Source organism: Schistosoma haematobium, chromosome 2, assembly GCF_000699445.3.
Source record: "Schistosoma haematobium chromosome 2, whole genome shotgun sequence".
Taxonomy (NCBI): domain Eukaryota; kingdom Metazoa; phylum Platyhelminthes; class Trematoda; order Strigeidida; family Schistosomatidae; genus Schistosoma; species Schistosoma haematobium.
Genome location: NC_067197.1, coordinates 20,954,728 through 20,977,077, shown reverse-complemented (window position 1 = coordinate 20,977,077; position 22,350 = coordinate 20,954,728). Strand labels below are relative to the sequence as shown.

The following is a 22,350-nucleotide window of genomic DNA, read 5'->3' as shown; positions in this document are numbered from 1 at the left end:
GACTTTTAGGACCCCTGACTGCTTTCTTATTCCGCTACAGTTAATGAACAACGTCAACCACAGCCAAAATGCAAGTGCAAAGTAATGCCTAAAGATACGAAGCCTACTCAAGACCCTATAATACCTGAAAAAAATAATAATACAAAAAAGGGGCCCTAATAGCTTCGATAAAAAAGGAAGACAGCCAATTGTATATCACAATACTGTTTCTAGCACTATATTTTATTTTATAATCACACATAATCCCATACTCTCAGCTCCTTTCCGAATCGCCTCCATTTGTCAGTTGTATGTCCACTCACACCTTGTTAACACTTATTTTCTTTAACCTATTAAAATGCTCTTTCTTAACAAATACCTTAATAAAAGAAAATTAGAGTGAGTAATCATACCTTAAGCATTCCTTCAAGAATATTGGCTACTCTGCCTCTCGTGTTTTCTTTTACTTGCTCCCTCTTTCAGCCCCCTTGTGATATGGAACGAAAGATTTCATCCTGCACCATCCTCAAAGCCTTAGACATTCCAAAGGGACATAAGGTTGCGACATTTAGAAGCTCCCATCTTCAATGGACCTAACCTTGACCATCAGTTGCACATTCGCAACGCAACTTTCGTGAAGCGCGCCAACTGTAGTACTGATTAAAACCATCTACATTCATATCTCATAAATTATCAACCAAGCTATGTAATTTACTACAGTGGATATTGTATCATTTGTATCAATTTGATCTTGCCTGTAAACTGGCATGCCTCATATGACAAACTGTTATTTGAGAATAAACTTATTATTATTATTATTATAAGTACTAACCAGAGGAAGGGTATTACAGTAAAACAAGTTAGCAGTTACAATGGGCCATATTCTTTGAGACCTACCTTTGAAAACTGATTACTGGAAGTTAAATGATTGATGAGAAGTAATGAAGTTCAATGAAAGCTAGTGTGAAATTTATAGTTGACAGTACTGTTCAAACTCCGCTGTCATACTCTACTCTTCTTATCTGTTGTCGAAAAATATATAACGCTTCCAAATAATGAGAAATAATGTATTTGTAGAATCTTAGAGAATGAATTTTGAAGCAAATCCAACCTTTTACCTGGTAATCTGGTCCATGCATTTTCAAGGAAACATGATCAAAAATCAGAACTGTCAAGTATTCAATGTCTCACATCAACTCGTCGCCCGAATATTGTGAAATTATTTGATCAAATTTAAACGAAAGTTCCTGTATATTTTCTTAACAAAACTTCGTATTTCAAGGGATAACTTGACCACCAAACTATAGTAAGATTCATTAGACTGTATAACTTAAGAGTTAGATTACGTACATCAGCCATTGACAGTAGTTCAGAAAGCCATAGCTGATAAGGGTTTTGGATGAAATGAAACAGATTACACCGACATAGTCTTTGATTGCACACTGAACGGAGAATAAGTAACAACTGTTTGTACAGAAAGATCATCACCAGTATATTTTCAATCAACCATCGAGCATTGGAGATGACTGCTAAAAATAAGTTATGCAGCATATGAATGATTGTAATATCAATCGAAGTTGGATATAATCGTATCAAATGCTCCATTTAATTCATCAGCTTCCGTCCTACAGGCATTTTTAGTTTGAGGTGAAAACGTCGCAGTTTTAATCTGTATAGGACTGGACAAGTAAAAGAGCTGACACTTCAAAGTACTCTCTACATCCTTTCAAAACTGTTATGCGAATAGTGGGAAAAAGATGTGCTTGGAAATCTATTTTTGGGCATTCCACCCTAGTGAAGGTCGTTGTTTTTATATTTCGAATCCACTGAGACTTGTAATCAAACGCTGGTCGTTTAGTTTGCGATCGAATGTTTTCCTCCTAGGTTTAAAAAGTTCTATTTTGAAACCATTTATGAATGAATGACGAAAAATAGCTTATCTTCTTTTCACAAATGTTCGGCCATGGATTAAGTTGGATGGAAAATGGACTGAAGAGAAGTTTGTATCTGTTCAATTGTGAAAGCATGAAAATAGAAGACTAGAGGGCTGCTATCAAACGCAACTCAATTTTGTAAATGTGGCCTTCAGCTAAGCAGCCAATCAGAGTGAGGCGGGATTTATTATATCTGCCATCTTTGTAAGCAATGGCGGTCGGCTTTCTTTGTTCTGTGCTTTGTTCAGCTATTTCTTTTGTGTAGCTATGTAATTTAATTTTACAGTGTGCTGAAATGCCGTAGTTAGTGTAATGTTCTATATGTTGGTGTGAAATTTATTTCGAATCAGCATTGTTTTTGATTTTTTGCTGCTTCTGCTCAAGTCAATGTATTTTTTCAGTCAAGCTGGCTAGTCTTATGCTTTAAAATGGCAATCGGTTTTGTTTTGACTTGTTTTCTAGATATCCAAAGCCGAAGTTTGTTTTTTTTGCTGAAATAATTGTTGCTGCCGCCTGTGACTAACTGTCCGCATGTTCGTTCCTAACTGCCCTTTATGATGTTATCGGCAAAATGAAACGAGCAAAATTAACAACATAATCTAGTTATTTAATTAAAAATACATTATGGAATGACAAAATCTGTGGTTACTTGAACGCACAGATGACCGTTATTACACTGGGCGATACATTAAGTTTACACGGTTGCGTTGCGGATAAATTCACCCGACTAGAGCGTGCTTATTGCGTAGTTTTCCATGATTGAGTAATTGAGCTTGTATTTTCAGATAGTTTAATTATTTGGACTGATGACGTCAGCATTATCTCTAAACATCTGCTTAAGAGTCGAGAATAGATACAATAGAAACCATAATGACTTCACTTCACCCTGGTAGTTTCGTGAATGCAATCAAAAATTTGCATGGACAAAGCAGTTATAAACAAGTATGTGAAACTGAATACGATGTTTTGAAGAACAAGGGAGATGGAAAACTACATTATAACTTCAAACAGTAGTCGCTTTTTATAAAATTCTGTCTATAATATGGGAAATGACCAGTTTATTTAGTTTGTGGTTATATCATAACAGTTATTACCAAAAATTTATTTATGAAACAGAAACTTTCCGATAAGCCTTTTCATCTGACTCACGCAAATATTTTATTCATTTTTAGAGTTACGATGCTTTTAACAATTGAACATTGTACACCACGTTAAACCCAGGTTGTTGTAGGGTTGATCCTAAATGTACAAAAAACAAAGTTCTTTATAATCGAAGAAATATAACACATAGAATTTCCTATATTCTATTTTGCCTGACTGTCAAACAACGTTTTAATAATTGGTTGTGCGAAATCACCTCCTGTTCAATTGCTCTTTCAACAATTGACCATTCAAATTTGACCTCGAATTGTCTCTTGAACACGAGGATATAGAACATGATATTCGGCAACAAGGTTGCGACTGCGTCATTTGACCAGCTGGCACCAGGTGGTAGGTTTATGCGTATCGGTTGTTGGGGTTCTTTTTAAGAAGCTGAAAAGAAGTAGAATTTGAGCTTTTTGTTTCATACGAAGTTATATATTGCTTCATTACTATTTTGTCAACTTGTATTCCGGATTTCTGTATAAAATTATACTGTTTGATCTTGAACTTTCTTGTGAGCCGCGCATCCTTTTAAAATGCATTGTTATCAACCTCTCTACTCTAAAATGCTAGTCTGCTCACATTTTTCAAGCAAGCGTATACGTTTTAGGTATTTGTGTTAGTATCGTCTTCGTGACAAGTAATGCCCACTAGTGTTCTGTTCTTATTCATTTCTACTCATCCAAGGATTTAGATTCGCACTAACGGCATAATTCCGAATGCGCCGTCCCACAATCATCAAATGTGTTGTTTCTCATAAACTTTTCAGGATGTTTAAGTTGCTGGTTACATCGAGGGCTTTTGTGGGGAATAGATAAACAACTAGGCCCACGATCTACGTAACAAAAACTCAATAGAAAGCTTGTTGAGTAAGACTTTACATTGGACGTAACTGACCGTCAATCTCCTACTGCTTATCAAATTAATTTTAAAAGCTCTGAGACATCAATATGTCTTTTCGTTTTCAGCTGAAAAAATAGCTAGGTCACAATAACCTCGTTGCCTAACGTATATTTTTCAAGAATATTTACGGAACTGTGTATCTTGCCGCTTGGCAAACAAATAATTGAGAACTCATCAATCTTATTATCCAGAATCCTTTACTTAGCTCCTAGTTCCATACTTGCTAGTATGATGACTGACCAGGTCATAATAACTGAAATTTCAATGGCTTTCAATTTTAAAGAGTTTGTGGATTATAGGACCTCTAGAAAATTAATAAATCTCTCGGTTGACGTGGGTTGTTTGGGTAAAAACATCAATTACTCTGAATGTATCATTACTGGTCTTTATATCTGCAAACAAAATTTAGTGCTGCGTAAGCATTAACAGTGGTTCGTGTCACTCTGTTCACAATTACCGTAGTGTTGCCCACATAACACTACTACTGTTACTAAATGCTTAAGCGTCAGTCAGCTACAACGTAGGATCAGGCACATATATGCATCGGTCCAAGTTGCCACATTTCATTAGCACAACAAGATGAACACCAAATTCATAGTAGTTAATTAGTTGGTAGAAAAAAAGATATAACGCAATTTTAATCTCATAGTTTGAGAGTGTATACACCTACGCCATTGTGATCGATTCTGAGCCATGTCACTCAGTCCCCAACCATTGGTTACGACAGTCACGCAGACCCCAACTAGGTAGTCTGCATCTACCAACATGACTCAGACTAGAAGTTAGTGACTTCAAGGACTGATTCCATGTTTTGGTTTGGCCGCCCCTAACTTTCTTCAAACCGTCTCCAACACTAGTCTTCATTGCGCGTCGTGGTAAACGGCGTTCAGGCATACTTAACACGTGGCCCAACTATCTCAGTCGGTGAAGATTCACAACCTCATCAACTGATTTACCATCATTCCCTAATACCTTGCTTCTAAACTCACTATTACTTACCCGGTGATCCCAGCAGACGCCAGCAATATTTCTAAGGCATCTCGTCAAATACTAGTAGCGTACGAGTGTCCTCTACTCTCAATGGCTTAAGGTTAGATATCAATGATTACTGATCAAATATTACCATACATGTTGATTATGTATCCCTGCCAAAATCTGTCGTGATTCATCATATCAGTCTTTAAGTTCATGCAGATGCAAAATGTGATGAATGTCTTTTTATGCCCACATTTTAAGTTTTCCCATATATTAAAAGCTGTGGCCAATCTTAATCAAAAATCAAGTATGTAATGAGATTGTAATATCGGGTTGTGTATCAGACCGTCAAAATTAGTCATTAAAAATAAAACCAGATTACTCTGTCCCGGTTTCTCTGCCAGTGTTATATATAAATCTAAGAGCGGACCTAATAAGATAAGACATTGAATTCATATGAACAGGAACGGTTTTCCCGAAACCTATTTTATCATGTGTTTGCATGACTTTATTTTATTCTCTAATTTATAACAAATTTCTCTGTTTGCAGGAATTAGGATTATATATAATCAGCCACAACATACGATTCTAAGCGACCACAAAAACATTCCCCAAGAAGGTAAGTACATATTTGCACCTTTTACCATAAATTTCCCACCTTCAGGAACTAGGTTGTTTATTTTTATCTTATTTGGGAAATAAAAAGTCAGTTGAATAGTTGCTAAATTCCAAACAATCGAACATTTGGGTTCTTTATTCTGGACGCCTAAAAAGGCAGTATTTTGTCTGCAAAAAATCATCTGTAAATTACTTAATACTACATCCACTTGGTCTGTGATTTTTTAAGTCGTGTTCGCTATGAATAGCCTATCATTTTTTATAAGTCTCCATAAACTTCTAACTCAATCGGTTGAGTTCAATATCTCTAATGTGGTTAATATGTGACTTAATTGAATTACTGCTTTTAAACGTTTTCATAACTACAATCATGGCTAATTAAGTTGGGTTTAAGAGAGAACTTTTTTCTAAATAGTTTACATATAATCCTGATTTCTTCTGTACATTTTGAGTTTTCTAAATGCTGAGGTCAGTCAGACATAAGCAGCGTAAAACCTGGAGCATATGTGGATCAGCCCAGGTTATCACATTACTCTAGCACAGTAAGATGGAGTTGTAAAGATATCTCAGGGTAGTAAATGTGATAGTACATACCTATATAACTTCCAAGATAAGTAAACTAGTCGACGCACTTAACACCGAACATGCGTTACATATATCGAAAGAGCTAAACAATAATTTTTAAACGACCTTTCATTTATAGTTGGCTCTTATTTGATAAATGGCACTAGTATATATTGTCTAGGTATTATTACTTATTTGAACACAAATATTGGTACAAAGGGGCACCGAATACATATGCGACACACACGTCACTTGACTTGTGTGTGGGCTGTGATACTACCCTGGCGCCCAGACCGGAGCAGGTGGTTTCCTTAGGTGGTCACACCCCGAGCCTTTGACTTAAAGGTCTGACTCACAAGGCAGTGGAGCAACGTCAGGAGCTGTAATTCCATGATAACCATCAGGATCGTGGTGTCCATGTGCGCCACTGGTTTGGAATCAGGGTTTTCCAGCTCCTGTAGGTGAACCATACGTGTCCACCGACCCGGTGAAAGAAATGGACACTATATTCTCCCACTCAATTTCGTAAAATAACACGAGAAAGCAGTGAGTAGGACATCACTGGCATTGGTTGTATACTGGTGGACATATAAGAGCATTTTGAGAGGGGAAGCAAACTCTCCTAACACTCGATCCCAACCTTAGCTGCTACATTGACGTTCTGGTCAGGCTCGCCTATCGTGATGAACCAACCGAGCAATATTAGCTGGAACATATGTTCCCGTAGGTTCTACCATACCAGGCAGGTCGATTGGAGAACGGTAAAACTAAAAGCAGCAACTCAAGGTCTGAGGGCGAAGTCGTACTGCTGACTGTAGAGGGATCTCACAGCAGTAAGGCATTTCCCTCGGACAACCAGCATCTGCGGCGACGCTGCATCCTCACAAGGAAGGGAGGGATTAGGAAAGGTCAACCCTAAAAGTGTCACACCTCACTTTAACTCACGGAGGGAGCTAACACGAAAACTACTCACAAAAAGGTCGCATGTGATCAACCTCAAGCAGTTGTCCCTTGGGCACCGTGGTCATGCTCTCAGGTAATTAATATAACCTTAAACCCAATTTCCTTCACAGGTACCTCCAGAAGAACCCTTTCCACAGTGTGGGCAACCGGGAAGTGACATCAGCTCTCATACACGTAACAACACACGACACCAAGTTGGTCGTAATCAAATCCTTCTGACACTTTCTAACAACTCTCTTGTCTCCACGAATAATCATTCTCACGTTCTTTTATCACCTCGCGCCGCTAATGCAAACGATTCGAGTACGCTGAACGTTAATCCCGGTCTCCTAAAACCACGCTCTCAACTACATATAGGAGCTTTTAACGTCCGAACAATATGCCAAATAGGATAACAGACTTACTTAGCTAGAACTTTAGAATCTCGCGCCATCGATGTATGCTGCGTCTTTGAAACACGCATACAGGATCCTAGTGTGGTCATTCACCTGACCTCATCTCGTCGAAACGGAGATCCGACGAGATACACCCTCCGTGTATCTGGCAACCGATGGCTAGTTCTCCTGGACTGGTAAGTGTAGGCATAGCACTAAGTACGAGGGCAGAATAAGCACTCTTAGAGTGGATCTTCATTAACAGTCGTCTATGTGCTTTTCGGCTAAACGGCTCCGTAAAAACTCGGAAGGATAGGGACACACGTCGTTGCCTTCTTGTCGTTTATGCCCAAGCTCCCACTGACTGCAGTCCGGATGAAGTAAAAGATGACTTTTACAGAAAGCTAAACGTTCAGACATAGTACTTGTAGCAGGTGACTTTAATGCCCAGTTAGGTAGCTTAAACCAAGCAGAAAGACATTTAGGTGGGTATTTTAGTATTCCGGCTCAGCGAACAGATAATGGTGATCGGATGCTGTAACTCTGCTCAGACGATCCTTTACTTTTAGCAAGCACTAATTCTAAGCACAAGGAGAGACATCGTCTAACATGGCCACCCGCTGCACCAAACCAACGATAGACTCAAATAGACCATCCTGCCATCAGTCATCGTTGGAGATGGTCGATAGAAGATTGTCGCTCATTTTGGACTCCGGTCATGCTAATACAAGCACGCATTTGCTTATGCTTCACTGGACGCAGAAAAACCACATTAAAAAGAACCATTAGATGTGAAGTCAGTGACGAGAAAGCTAAAAGTAGATTCCAGGAACAACTGAGGTCATACTTAGGTAGTTCTGAAAACGAGGCTGACCCAGATGTTCCTTGGACACATATACAAAAAACTTTGGAATAGCAGCGACATCTATTAGTGATTTAAACCAAAGGATTACGAAAAACCAACGGATATTTTCTAAGTCTATTGCATTGATGGGTTATCGTAAACTCATCCCATCAGGCTCTGAACACGGTGAAGAAAAAAAAACATGTCAGATCTAGGTTAAGCAAAAGTCTAAGGAACGACCGTGAGCAGTGATGGGCAACGAAAGCAAAAGAGATGGAAAAGGCGGCGTCTGTAGGTATCACAAGACAGCTTTACAGACTAATAAAAGAAACTAGAATTAATAAGTCAAGTGTAAGTTAGACTATCTCGGAAAAAGACGACACTCATGTGCTCCCAGTCCAGACATTTAGACCGATGGGTGGAACACTTTTCGGAGCAGTTCAGCTGGCCTTCAGCTACTCTACAACTACCCACCATCCCCAAACAGTGTGAATGGAACATTGAAGTAGGTCCCCCGAATCTATCTGAAGTCCCAAAGGCTATAGTTAATCTGAAACGAGGAGGAGCAACTGGTCCAGATGGATTGGCTCCAGGGGTCTTTAAGGATAGTGATCCAGTTTCAACAATTAGGTTGGTTAATGTTTTAGCTAAAATCTGGGAGTTGGATGTAATCCTATCTGATTGGTCACAATTACTTATCGTCCCAATATATAAGAGAGGGTCAATATCATCCTGTGACAACCATAGAGGGATTAGTTTAACCAGTATATCATCTAAAATACTAACCTCAATAATTATCGGACGCCTAACTAAGACTCGTGTACTGCAAACACGGGAAAATCAGGCTGGCTTCAGACCTGGTCGTAGATGCATCGACCACATATTCACCATTCATCAGGTTCTAGAACACAGGCATGCTTATCGGCGTCCGACAATGGTGGTCTTTCTTGACTTTTAAGCAGCATATGACTCTGTAGACTAAGAGGTTCTGTGGCAGTGTCTGTCATTGAAAGGCGTACCACAGAAGTACATAAACCCTGTGAAGGCTGTTTACTCGAACACTACTAGTCGAGTCAGAGCTCATGGCGAACTGTCATCTGATTATGCAACCTCAAATGGTGTCCGTCGAGGCTGTCCACTATCTCTATTTTTGTTTAACTTCATCATAGACCTACTGATGGAAATAACATTCTCGTCGACTGAATTCTCGGGTATTGATCTCCTTCCAGGAGGGCCACTAAATCGACTTAGAATACACAGATGATATAGTTCTGTATAGTAAAAACACTGATAAAATGCAGTCTTTTGGTAGCACTGAGCAACCATGCCAGCATGTTTGGGATGCGCTTCTCTCCCTCTAAATGCAAGCTGTTGCTTCCAGACTGACCTGTGTCAGCACCTGGGCTATGGATAGGGAGTGGAGTAGTCGAGCTCGTTGACAACTTCACTTATCTTGGTAGTCTGATCAATCGTAACGGGTTGGTGTCTGTCGAAATCTCTGCACGGACTCAGAAAGCTCGCTTGGCTTTTACCAACTTACGTGACCTATGGCGAAGGCGAGATATCCGTCTATCAATTAAGGGACGAGTATACTGCGCAGCAGTTCGATCTATTTTACTTTACGATGGCGGAACGTGGCCATTAAGAGTAGAAGATGCTCGTAAGCTACTAGTATTCGACCACAGATGCCTTCGAAATATTGCTCGCATTTGCTGGGATCACCATGCTAAACCTACTGGACCACTGAGCCGGCATCCAATGGTGTTAATATCTAACATCAGCCAGCCAATCCACGAAATTGTGCGACCATCTTCCCCTGTACTGAGGTAGTTACCTGTCTCTATCCGACACAGAATAGCTCCACTGGTCACGGATTCTCACGGGAACTCCGAGAATTCCTTCACGAAGCTAGTCACTAGTGAGCACATGTTAATTATCAGTATGAGGGGTTGTGGATATTATTAAGTTTTTGATTGAGATCATGAACCGATTGATGTTAGACCACCGTTGTTGCTGACTGGCCACCCTCGGCCGTACCAGGACATTTGGGGGCAGTAAGTGCAGTGCATTAAGTGGTATAATCTGGAAAGTTTGGTACGGTACATTCAATTGACAGATGCCTTGATATATATGAAGAACTGTAGAGTATCGAACAAGGTGGATGGGGAAATGTTTTAAGTAAAAATACAGCCGTTTAGTAGGAATGAGCTCGAATAGCTTTATTTTTTACTTTCGACGTTTAGAGTTAATGAAACTATATCAGGATTAGCATTTATTCAGACTCCAAAGGCTATTTGCTAATGATTTTATCTACTGTAATAGGTATGTCAACATAGGCCAATTCATCATTATTTCTGGCTCTACGTCATTACTGTCTGGAGCTGAGTTCAACTCAGTATCCCTTCAATATCATTCTCAGATACGATTTTATAAAGTAGAAAAATTCCCAAGGTCATTTAATCACTTCAGTATTAAGTGACTTAACATGGAAGCTCATCAGTAGAATAAGTAAAATGCTTCCAAACAACAGGAGTCTTTCTTAAACGATGCCCCAGGGTTGCTTAAATGGCATCAATACCGGGCAAAAGTAATGAATTAAAAGTTTTTATAGTGGGACGTAATTGGAAAACAGTCCGCGCCCATGAATATTTGACCTCCCAAGTGTAAATCTCGGATGTTTGTCGTACGCGGTATACTGCAAACTTTATTGTGTATGTTCCAGAAGTTACTATATACGGTACAAACAACTGAGAATCTCCAGTTGCTCATCAATATTCGAGTCCACATTATCCTCAAAATTTTCGCTTATCATTGACTCTTTCACATTAACTTCGACTTTTACTGCACATAGAGTTAAGGCTAAATATTCAAGTTTACTCAACATTACCTATTTTATATTAAAATGACTGCATGTTTCTCACTTCACATGGCTAATACTGTTCGATAGCTCTCTTAATCTCACAGGCTTAAATATAGGATTATTTTCGAAGAAAGCAAGTTTTTATTTGTAGTCTGTGGCGAGACTATAATATGTGGATGAACCAATCCGATATAAGATAACGGGTCTTGGGTTTTGGTGCAAAATTCGTTCATCCATGTGGCTAAATAGCGTTTTAGCTTATGTCAGTTCGTAATGAAAACCCTAAATCTAATTCCTAACCTTTACCACCAACAGCAGACGTCAACAGAGGGTGTGAACGGTTCAATTTACGCTGATTGACAGAAGACAAATTTAAATGCCTAATATTCATCAAAGCTCTTCAGTCACCACAAGATGCTGAGATCAGGACTAGACTTTTAACTCGACTGCATCAAGATCCAAACGTCACACTCGGGACATTGACAGATGAATGTGAGCGGCTACAAAACATCAGACACGACAATTAGTTGATTGAACAGGTAAATCCTAATTTAACCTGCAGTGTCAATGATATTACTAGGTTAAAAGTTCAGAAGCCGACAACAACTCGTAACAAACCAACGTCTGCCTTTTGGCTATGTGGTGATTGGCATTATGTACAATTCTGTTCATTTAAGAAGCATAAATGTCAGGCGTGCAACAGACGTGAACATAAAGAATATCATTGTCCATCGAATCGGACGTCTCAGCCCAAGAAGAAACATAAACGTCCTCGACATGTGGTGAAATCAGCAGAATCTAAATCTTTTTCTCTGGTAACAGCCTTCCAAAAAGGCTATAACATTCGGAGAAATTATGCTACTATACAGATTAACGGCATACTAAATCATCTTCAACTTGACACGGCATCCGATATCACCCAAGTGTGTGTGGCGCATGTGTATCTGGTGCCCCCTTGTACCAACATTTGTGTTCAAATAAATCACCCTAGTGTCTAGAGAAACGTATAATCAGCTTGGGAAACCGCCAATGAGGCCGTCTAAGAAAACTGCTAAACATGCATCAGGGGGTGTGCTAAAACTGGTTGGTGAATTACAGTGTTAATTTTCTTTCAACGAAACTAACTGTACAGGAATATGTTATCTAACAGAACGGCCAAACCTTTATCTTCTTGGTCTAGATATGCTAGAAAAACCTGGAATAATGGATGTTCCCATTAACTGTGTCGTGTTCATCATTGGACACCCCGGTACTTGCAAAAAAGACAGGTGAAAGGTTACTATAAAAACTGCAGAGAAAGTTTGCCTCTGTTTTTCAGAATAACCTTGGCCACTGTACCAAGATGAAAGCTCATTTACCAGTGAAACCAGGTGCCAAACCTATTTTTCGTACGAAACGTCCTGTACCATATGCTGCTCTTGAACTAGTCGATCGGGAATTTAATCGCTTGCAACAAGCTGGTGTAATCCAACTAGTCAACTACTCTGCATAAACCGAACCCATCATAGTGATTAGGAAGGCCAATGGAACTATACGCAGATGTGCCGATTTCTCAACCGGCTTATGTGCTGCATTGGATGTATACCAATATCCGTTACCAGTTCCTGAAGACTTGTTTGCCAAGCTTAATGATGGAACATGTTTTGTGGAAATAGACTTCTTCGATGCCTATGTGCAAGTGGAAATAAATGAGAATAGTAGAGAGCTTCTGATCATTAACACTCATCGAGGGTTATTTCAATACACCCGTCTGCCATTTGGCATTAAGTCCGCACCTGCTATCTTTCAGTCAATAATGGATACAATGTTAACAGATATACCTGGTATGGCAGCTTATCTAGATGATATCATAGTTATGGGTTCAACTGACAGTGAACTTTCTGATGGACTACGTCAGGTCCTTAACCGTGTGTTGGAGTATGGTTTCCAACTACGTGAAGAAAAGTGTATCTTCATGCATTCGACCAAATACCTTGGTTTCATCTCAGATAAGAAAGGTCGCCGACCAGATCATGCCAACATCGAAGCCATTCAGAATATGCCTGCACCAACTGATGTCCCTTCATTAAGATTATTCACGGGGTTGACCAGTCGTTGCAGCACATTCCTGCCCGGAATGCATCAAGCGAGAGGTCCCCTGAATGAATTACTATCAAAAGACAAACCTTGGTAGTGGTCAGCAGAATGCCAAGCATCTTTCGACAGAGTCACATCAATCCTCAGCTCAAAGCTTCTTTTGACACACTTCGAGCCCAGCTTGGGAATTGTTGCATCTGATGCATCTGGTCATGGAGTTGGAGCAGTGATATCTCAGAAAAGACAATTGCCAATGCTGCTAGATCACTCACCCTAGCCGAGCGAAACTGCAGTCAAATTGAGAAGGAAGCTCTTGCAATCATTTTCGCTGCCAAGAGATTCCATAAAATGCTTTATGGCCATACGTTTACTCTACTGACAGATCAATTCCGGTCTACTAAGCGTTTGTGAGGGTAGTTCTACTCTAGGCTTGTAAATCTGGCATTGAGTTCAGGATATTCGGCAATTCCCTATGTTTAATCATCTCCAAGGGTTTGCCCACATTCGATAACAACATCATGTTCGTATTCCTGTGGTCTATGAATGTATATTTAAGCTCAGTGACGACAATTTGATTGATGTCATATTAGAAAATTGACATTCGTGGCTTGGATATGTCTCACGAATATCACCCTAGCGACCTCCATATCGTGCACTATTTGTCGACTCTGGGATTTCGTAGAATAGGAGAGGTGGTCAGCTTATGGCACTGTTGTAGTATGAAAAGTAACTTTATGGGACTAGTATCTGTCAGTTCATCACAATTGTAAAACTCAGTGGATTCAGACGCTTCCAAATATAGTTCAGAATAGGAGCCAGTGGCGATCCTGCTATGGTTTATTATTGCAAGCTTCATAAGGTGAAATAAGCTTTCTTAAATGGAAATAGTTTTTTTGGGCGTGTCTTTGAATGTACTCTCAAAAGTTATAATCTCTGTTCACTATTCTTCTCCCCAATATATTTTCACGCTGTTACTGGTTCTTTCGTATGTGTATATTTTCGGTGCTCCATTATACCGGGATTTATGTGCTGAAGTAAATAGTTTTTCATCAAATGGTCAGTCAGTCAGCTACTGCGCTTAAGCTGACTTCGATCTTCGTCATGTTCAGAGCCAGTTGGGGTTAGTTTTCGAGCGTCTACCTGCTAAGTTTGAAGCGGTTACGAGTTCACTGAGACTGCGAACGGAAACAAAGACTCGGTGACCAAAACCAATAAGCTAGCCATTTGATGCGTCCCAGCCACGCTAACTAGAGGAAAAAGTCCAAGCTTGGAATGGGAAAGTATATTCCACAAACAACCAGAGACCAGCGATAACAACAAACACAAATCAAAACGTATATATACAGCACCAAACCGTCCTTGGGGAGAGTTACAAAATAGCATACGAAAAGACACAACGGACCAATCGCATTTAAGATTCTTTCAATTGGAAAATACGACATGAAGGTGAAAAGAGCGCCTTTGGCGCGAAATCAGAGAAATTCAAATTTTCTAAATAAAATTACAAATTAGGTCCTTTACAAAGTGTGTTCTGGGGATTTAACGTCCCCAACACTATCCGTGCAGTTCCACAGTTGTTTGTATATGTGTCCAAGGAACATCTGGGTCAGCCTCGTTTTCAGAACTACCTAAGTATGACCTCAGTTGTTCCTGGAATCTACTTTTAGCTTTCTCGTCACTGACTTCACATCTAATGGTTCTTTTTAATGTGGTTTTTCTGCGTCCAGTGAAGCATAAGCAAATGCGTGCTTGTATTAGCATGACCGGAGTCCAAAATGAGCGACAATCTTCTATCGACCATCTCCAACGATGACTGATGGCAGGATGGTCTATTTGAGTCTATCGTTGGTTTGGTGCAGCGGGTGGCCATGTTAGACGATGTCTCTCCTTGTGCTTAGAATTAGTGCTTGCTAAAAGTAAAGGATCGTCTGAGCAGAGTTACAGCATCCGATCACCATTATCTGTTCGCTGAGCCGGAATACTAAAATACCCACCTAAATGTCTTTCTGCTTGGTTTAAGCTACCTAACTGGGCATTAAAGTCACCTGCTACAAGTACTATGTCTGAACGTTTAGCTTTCTGTAAAAGTCATCTTTTACTTCATCCGGACTGCAGTCAGTGGGAGCTTGGGCATAAACGACAAGAAGGCAACGACGTGTGTCCCTATCCTTCCGAGTTTTTACGGAGCCGTTTAGCCGAAAAGCACATAGACGACTGTTAATGAAGATCCACTCTAAGAGTGCTTATTCTGCCCTCGTACTTAGTGCTATGCCTACACTTACCAGTCCAGGAGAACTAGCCATCGGTTGCCAGATACACGGAGGGTGTATCTCGTCGGATCTCCGTTTCGACGAGATGAGGTCAGGTGAATGACCACACTAGGATCCTGTATGCGTGTTTCAAAGACGCAGCATACATCGATGGCGCGAGATTCTAAAGTTCTAGCTAAGTAAGTCTGTTATCCTATTTGGCATATTGTTCGGACGTTAAAAGCTCCTATATGTAGTTGAGAGCGTGGTTTTAGGAGACCGGGATTAACGTTCAGCGTACTCGAATCGTTTGCATTAGCGGCGCGAGGTGATAAAAGAACGTGAGAATGATTATTCGTGGAGACAAGAGAGTTGTTAGAAAGTGTCAGAAGGATTTGATTACGACCAACTTGGTGTCGTGTGTTGTTACGTGTATGAGAGCTGATGTCACTTCCCGGTTGCCCACACTGTGGAAAGGGTTCTTCTGGAGGTACCTGTGAAGGAAATTGGGTTTAAGGTTATATTAATTACCTGAGAGCATGACCACGGTGCCCAAGGGACAACTGCTTGAGGTTGATCACATGCGACCTTTTTGTGAGTAGTTTTCGTGTTAGCTCCCTCCGTGAGTTAAAGTGAGGTGTGACACTTTTAGGGTTGACCTTTCCTAATCCCTCCCTTCCTTGTGAGGATGCAGCGTCGCTGCAGATGCTGGTTGTCCGAGGGAAATGCCTTACTGCTGTGAGATCCCTCTACAGTCAGCAGTACGACTTCGCCCTCAGACCTTGAGTTGCTGCTTTTAGTTTTACCGTTCTCCAATCGACCTGCCTGGTATGGTAGAACCTACGGGAACATATGTTCCAGCTAATATTGCTCGGTTGGTTCATCACGATAGGCGAGCCTGACCAGAACGTCAAGGTCGCACCAACGGTCAGCTTTTTATCAAATAAATTGAAGGTGGTATGTTTACGCCACTTTATTGTTAATATGTATTATAGTTTAGTAATACAAAATAATAACCGACCTGCTTAATTTGTCTCGTTTTCATAATATTATCCGCTCATTAGTTTTCGAAACATGCTGTATTTGTTTGATACCTACCACCATACATCATACGACACTTTTATGTTCTCTTACAGATATAAAATTTCTTTGCAATTCATCTCAGAGTTTTTTCCCACAACACACAGTTTTGAGTGAACGCAAATTTGGCAAAGATTACGGTGAGTGAGTAATACCTAAATTATTTTATCGCTGGAATGCTAATCGTATGACATATTCTTATAAATTTATCGACTGATTAGTCGTTAATAATAAAGTTATCGATAAGGAGCGGAAAAAATGCATTGTTAAGTGATCATTTAGGTAGGATACTTACCTTGTTAGTTAAAGGACCAATTAGGCAAGTTAAATATTTTTATACTAATTCGTTGGTTTAAATTTCTTTACCTTCTAACAAAACAATGTGAGAGAGGTCCAGATATTGAGATTTATTTCTACTCTTACTACATTCTTTCAAAGGAGCGGTTTACACTAATTCACGCTTCACATAATTCCTAACATAGATCACAAACCGTTATCATTTGTTGACCTTACTTCCAATTCACAGGCCTCATAATTCTACGGTATATTGCGACCATGTCAGTTAGTGTAGTTTTACGAACATCTCATCCAAGCTATTACTTTGGTAGTATTATTTACCTATTGTTTATTTAATTACCTTGAAGCTTTTAGTTCACTAAATCATGAATGCATCTTTAAAAAAAATTCAAGTACAAATGACCACCACCAATACCTAACTTCCTATAAAGATGATTGTTTAATTGGCATATAAACAAATATATTTCCTAAAATGGTATCACGTTTCATATACTTTGTATCACTTGTATTTTACGATTTAGCTGTTATCTATTAAATTGTTTATCTTGGTTACATTACTTCATTCCAGGAAAGATATTCAAATGTTCTTCTTGTGACCGAACTTTCACCTCCAGATCAGGGTTATGGTACCATGTACAACTTGTTCACGAAGGTATATTCTTTCAAATTTCTCATGAGTATAAAATGAGTGTCGTGGAAAGTATTTATGGTTTTACATTTTTAGATAATCCCCTATCTGTCCCACTAATGGAGTGAATGCCATTTGTGGGAGGAAAATATCAACTGACCAACATAATGATTCCCTGTTAACTTATTCTTTGAAGGAATACTGCAAGCTAACTTTTAAAATTTCATAGTATATTTGTATTGCATATGCTTTTGCGTTCCATCTCAAGGTAGCTTTTTCTGTTCACGCGAAAAACAAACTACTATTCCTTTTACATCTAATTTATTTTCAAATCAATTTCAACTATAGTTCATCACGTAATTAACTTGAACAACACAATTTTGTACTGACTATATGTTATGATTTCTATTACGACCCAGATACTCTTATTGCTTAGTATTCTTGAGCACTAATTCATTCGACAAGTCCCCAAATTAGAACACGATTGAACAGGAACGTAATTATATTCCAAATAACAAGGTTGGATAGAAGTAGGAATCATAATAAAAAAAACGACAGGATGTTTATAATTTTTACATAAGATTCTAGTCTTCTCCAAGCATCCGCTAGTGCTGATTGGTAAAGATATAGCCACTCAGCGTGCCCTAACACAATCCTGCGCGGAACATACTTCAGTCCAATCTATATCACGTTAAAACCTCCCCTTTAAACAGATTCGTAGGATCTGGCGTTAGGGTTCACCTGCAACCGTGTCTGATCTGTGCTTTCGATTTATCCATCTTCTAGGCTATAAAAAAGTGGTATCACTCTTTGCTTGTGTAGAGACTAGTCCATCTGTTTCAAGGGTTTTTGATTTTAAAGGTGTCCAGCAGAACGTCAAGAGGTATTCTATGTTGGGTCTCGTTACTGGCCATCGAAGTTGTTTTCAGACGGTTAGCTTGACGCACCCAAACTCCTGAGCCAACTGAATCCTCTTAAACCACATTCCCTTTCTTTTGCACGATACGACTAACTATCTATGTAGAATGTTTGAAGTGATTCTGTGGAAATTTATTGTTTTCAAAATAGCCCACTTAATGTTGTGGATAAAACAACTGAGATTATAACAGACTTCGTCAGATACGGTTTAATGCACAAATTCATGTAGCTGGAAATTTCCTTAAAATATTATTAGTAAAATATCAGTGGACTTTATCAAAATTCACAATATATCAGTCAAGATCGTCTTTATTTATTCCATTTGATTAAAAAATCAGTTTTTCATCTTAAAGTAAAACACTCTGACTTTCAGTTTATTCAGTGTAATATTTAACCATTAAATATAGAAAATCTATTCTGTTGTTGTATTTATGACCAACTGTTGTATAAACTATGTTTATTTATGAATTTTATTTATTTTGAAAATACTACAGGTAGTGTGCTTCTCATTAACTCACTCATCAGTCTTTACTACTTAGTGTTTTAAAAAGAAATATCTTTTGTTCTTTCTTCATAGTACAAAATTATCCATGTGATCAGTGTTCAAGGACCTTCAGATTGAAACAATATCTTATTGCACATATTCAACAAGTTCATGAAAGTAAATTTTTCATTTACAAAATAAATTATTTTATTGAATTCTACGATCATGCTTATACATCTGTTTATCTATATATTTTCCTCTTTTACTACAGTCAAATAGTTAAGTGATGAACAGTACACAATCATCATTACATCACTTCTCCCCTTCTAAGTAAATCGTAGTGTAATAGTGTTACTAAGCTTAATTTCACTATATACTATGACAACTAATACCAATCATCAAAAATACATGAGGGGTAGAATTTGCACTTGGTGTTCTGGTGAAATTAATTTGCAATTACACAATCAGTTCAATTATTTTGTCAACTAGTTTCAAATATTTTAGTTTTGATATTCGAAACGTGTTTAGCGTGTCTAAAGATATTGAAAGCAGAATTCATGTAACCTGGTTACAATTCTTGGATTTATGGTGTTGTTTCTCGTCTTGCTTTTCATGTTGTACAGTTTTTCCCGTTATGGGTTCGAATAAATCCATAACAACAACTAAGACAGAATAATATGAACTCATCCTATTTTACGGTCTCTTCAGCTGCTTACAACTGTATTTGTATAATATAATATTAAGTAGTAGACATTAGTGACTGAAAAATTAAAATGACAACAACTATCAATATTATGTTCATATCTACATGAATAATCGAATGTAAGTTCAGTTGAAGAAAAATATCGGAACGTTAGAGAGGGTGAAACAGTAATTATCTAGAATCGGAAAATTGGTGATGGGTTGCTTAATAAGCTATGAGGCAAAACGCAAATAGACACGTCCTCTTTCCCTGGTACCTTTAATCGTATTTATAGATCTACACGTACGTTCCACAGCGAATACATAAGAAGGACAGAGGGAACAGTGGATGTTCGTATTTTTGAGCATGTACCAAATAATCTGAGATTAGATGCCATAGCCTATGGTAATAGCTCGATATCTAATTGACGGCGTGGTTACTATCAATTTTCGGATCCTAGATAATTACTGTTTCACCCTCTCTAACGTTCCGATATTTTTCTTCAACTGAACTTACATTCGATTATTCATGTAGATATGAACATAATATTGATAGTTGTTGTCATTTTAATTTTTCAGTCACTAATGTCTACTACTTAATATTATATTATACAAATACAGTTGTAAGCAGCTGAAGAGACCATAAAATAGGATGAGTTTATATTATTCTGTCTTAGTTGTTATGGCTTTATTCGAATTCTGTTTTATTATGGTCACTGCCAACATTTTACAAATACACATTGGTTTTTTCAACTATGTCCTCAAACTCGTAGAGCAACAGATCCTATTTGGAAACGTAATCGGGAACAGGTCTAATCATAATGTAGATTACATGCTACATATAGATAATTTATTATTAGAACCATTTCCACATTTTAGCTTCTATTATTTATGGGGCTTTATGCGGATTGATTACATAAGCCATCATTTTTCTTGATAATACATTCGGTACCTAGTGATGGTTCTTAAAGTACTCGGGATATTCGAACCTCGCTTCACTTACTTCAGTCTAGCAAACCGGATAGTATTGCTAGCCATCACAATGAATGTGACTCAAAACCGAATACATTAATCTCCTTGTTAAGTGAATTATTATTATGATGAATGAGGAATGGTTTTCTAGATTTATTTGTTAACCTATGATTGCATCTGTGATGACATGTTTATATAATTAATCAAAGAATTGGTTGTATAGTGTTAAAGGTTTTATACTTATGGTAAGAGACTACAAAAAATATCAATACTATTGCGTAACTAACAGTTGCTTTTAGTTTAGCTGTTTGTGCATTGTGTTCCACGGATAGTAATAGTGGATATACATTTCTGTTGAGTTTCCTGCAAACACTGAATTATATGTCGTCTCAGACTTCCAATTCTGAGAGCTTATTAATTTTTGTGATCACTTTCTTTTTATTCAATATTTCTGTCACCTTAATTACTCATCTCTATATTTATTCGTTCTAATCTTTTCTAGAAAGATTAGCTAAATGTGAAGTATGTGGCACAACGTTTGCCTCATTGGGTAATCTAAAGAAACATGAAAAAAGTATCCATGGAGGCAAGTATATGATTGTTTAGTTGTGTTTTTCATTGTTTGTTTTAAAATACTCTTTGATTGTCTAGATTTCTAAGAAAATTTCAGGTAAACACTATTATTTTGGTTACAATATGATAGTTGTGTGAAAAGATAATATTTTCAAATTAGAAATCATTTTATGAATATTTTACGTTTGTTTACATTGCTCTGCTTCAGATATTCCCTATGAACAGACAAATAATTTTTCTAGGAATTAAGGCATTGTTCATTCTTTTGGAAATTTCAACAGAACCTCATCAGACAACATATCCTTCCTACATATTTTTTTAATTTCCAAGCTTGTATCGTTCTAATTCTTTCATTTTCATATATTCTACAGTTAGACGTTAATTTAAATGTATATAAGTTCCTAGAAATTGGTTTGATTGCATTTTGTAACACCATAAGGCTTTCATATGCTATAGTAATCGTTTCTTCAGCGTATGCCTGTCGTTGTGTTTGTTTGGAATTTAGATAACATAAGGTGAAAATGTCTATCTTTTGATGTATAGTTAGCGTTTATTAGGGAGAAACTATGATGCTCTTACTTACGCCAGTTAGTTCTTGTGCTGGATCATAGGCCGCCCACCAGTATCCTTCATCGAACTTTGTCCTGGAAAATTCTTTCCAGTTACTATTCATTCTCTTGATGTCTGCTTCCAATTTTCGGCGCAATGTGTTCTTTGGCCCTCCTATTTTTCATTATCTCTTTAGGATTCGTCCAGCTGCATCCAAGCTATCCATTATATTTCGTGCTTCCTCTGATATAACCCCGCCTGTAGCTCTTCTAGAGTTACTGCCAGTTCCAAGCCCAGGTAAAGGAGGAGGGTTGTGCATTGATTTAGCGACCCTATCCCGTTGACAACTAACTCACTAAAAAGACGCTAACCAGAACAAAATAATTCAAGCCATTTAAACTCTGCTCCGGGAGTTAGAAGGTCTTCGTTTAGAAGAACTATGACGCCTATTGATGAAAGCCGAGTTCCATCGGTGGTCACGAGGCCGATGCCTCTTCTAACAACCAGTGCAACAATTTTTATAGGTACATGAAATGTCCGGACAATGTGAGAGACTGGGAAGACCAGTCAAATAGCAACGGAAATGAGGAGATACAACTTGGCAGTACTGGGAATCAGCGAAACCCATGGGACCCAAGCTGGACAACAAAGGCTAAATACGGGGGAGATGCTACTATACTCCGGTC

The 22,350-nt window shown here is 38.4% G+C and overlaps 1 protein-coding gene across 1 annotated transcript in view; it reads left to right on the top strand.

Moving 5' to 3' along the window:
• Positions 1–3,172: 3,172 nt before the first annotated feature.
• Positions 3,173–22,350, top strand: part of MS3_00006436 (uncharacterized protein) — a 39,335-nt gene continuing 20,157 nt past the window's right edge. The window contains exons 1-6 of the mRNA XM_051214582.1: positions 3,173–3,404; positions 5,485–5,553; positions 16,619–16,702; positions 17,428–17,511; positions 18,983–19,066; positions 21,045–21,132. Of these exons, the coding sequence (XP_051067768.1) occupies positions 3,350–3,404; positions 5,485–5,553; positions 16,619–16,702; positions 17,428–17,511; positions 18,983–19,066; positions 21,045–21,132 (464 nt within the window). The 5' untranslated portion in view covers positions 3,173–3,349. The remainder of the gene's footprint in view (positions 3,405–5,484; positions 5,554–16,618; positions 16,703–17,427; positions 17,512–18,982; positions 19,067–21,044; positions 21,133–22,350) is intronic.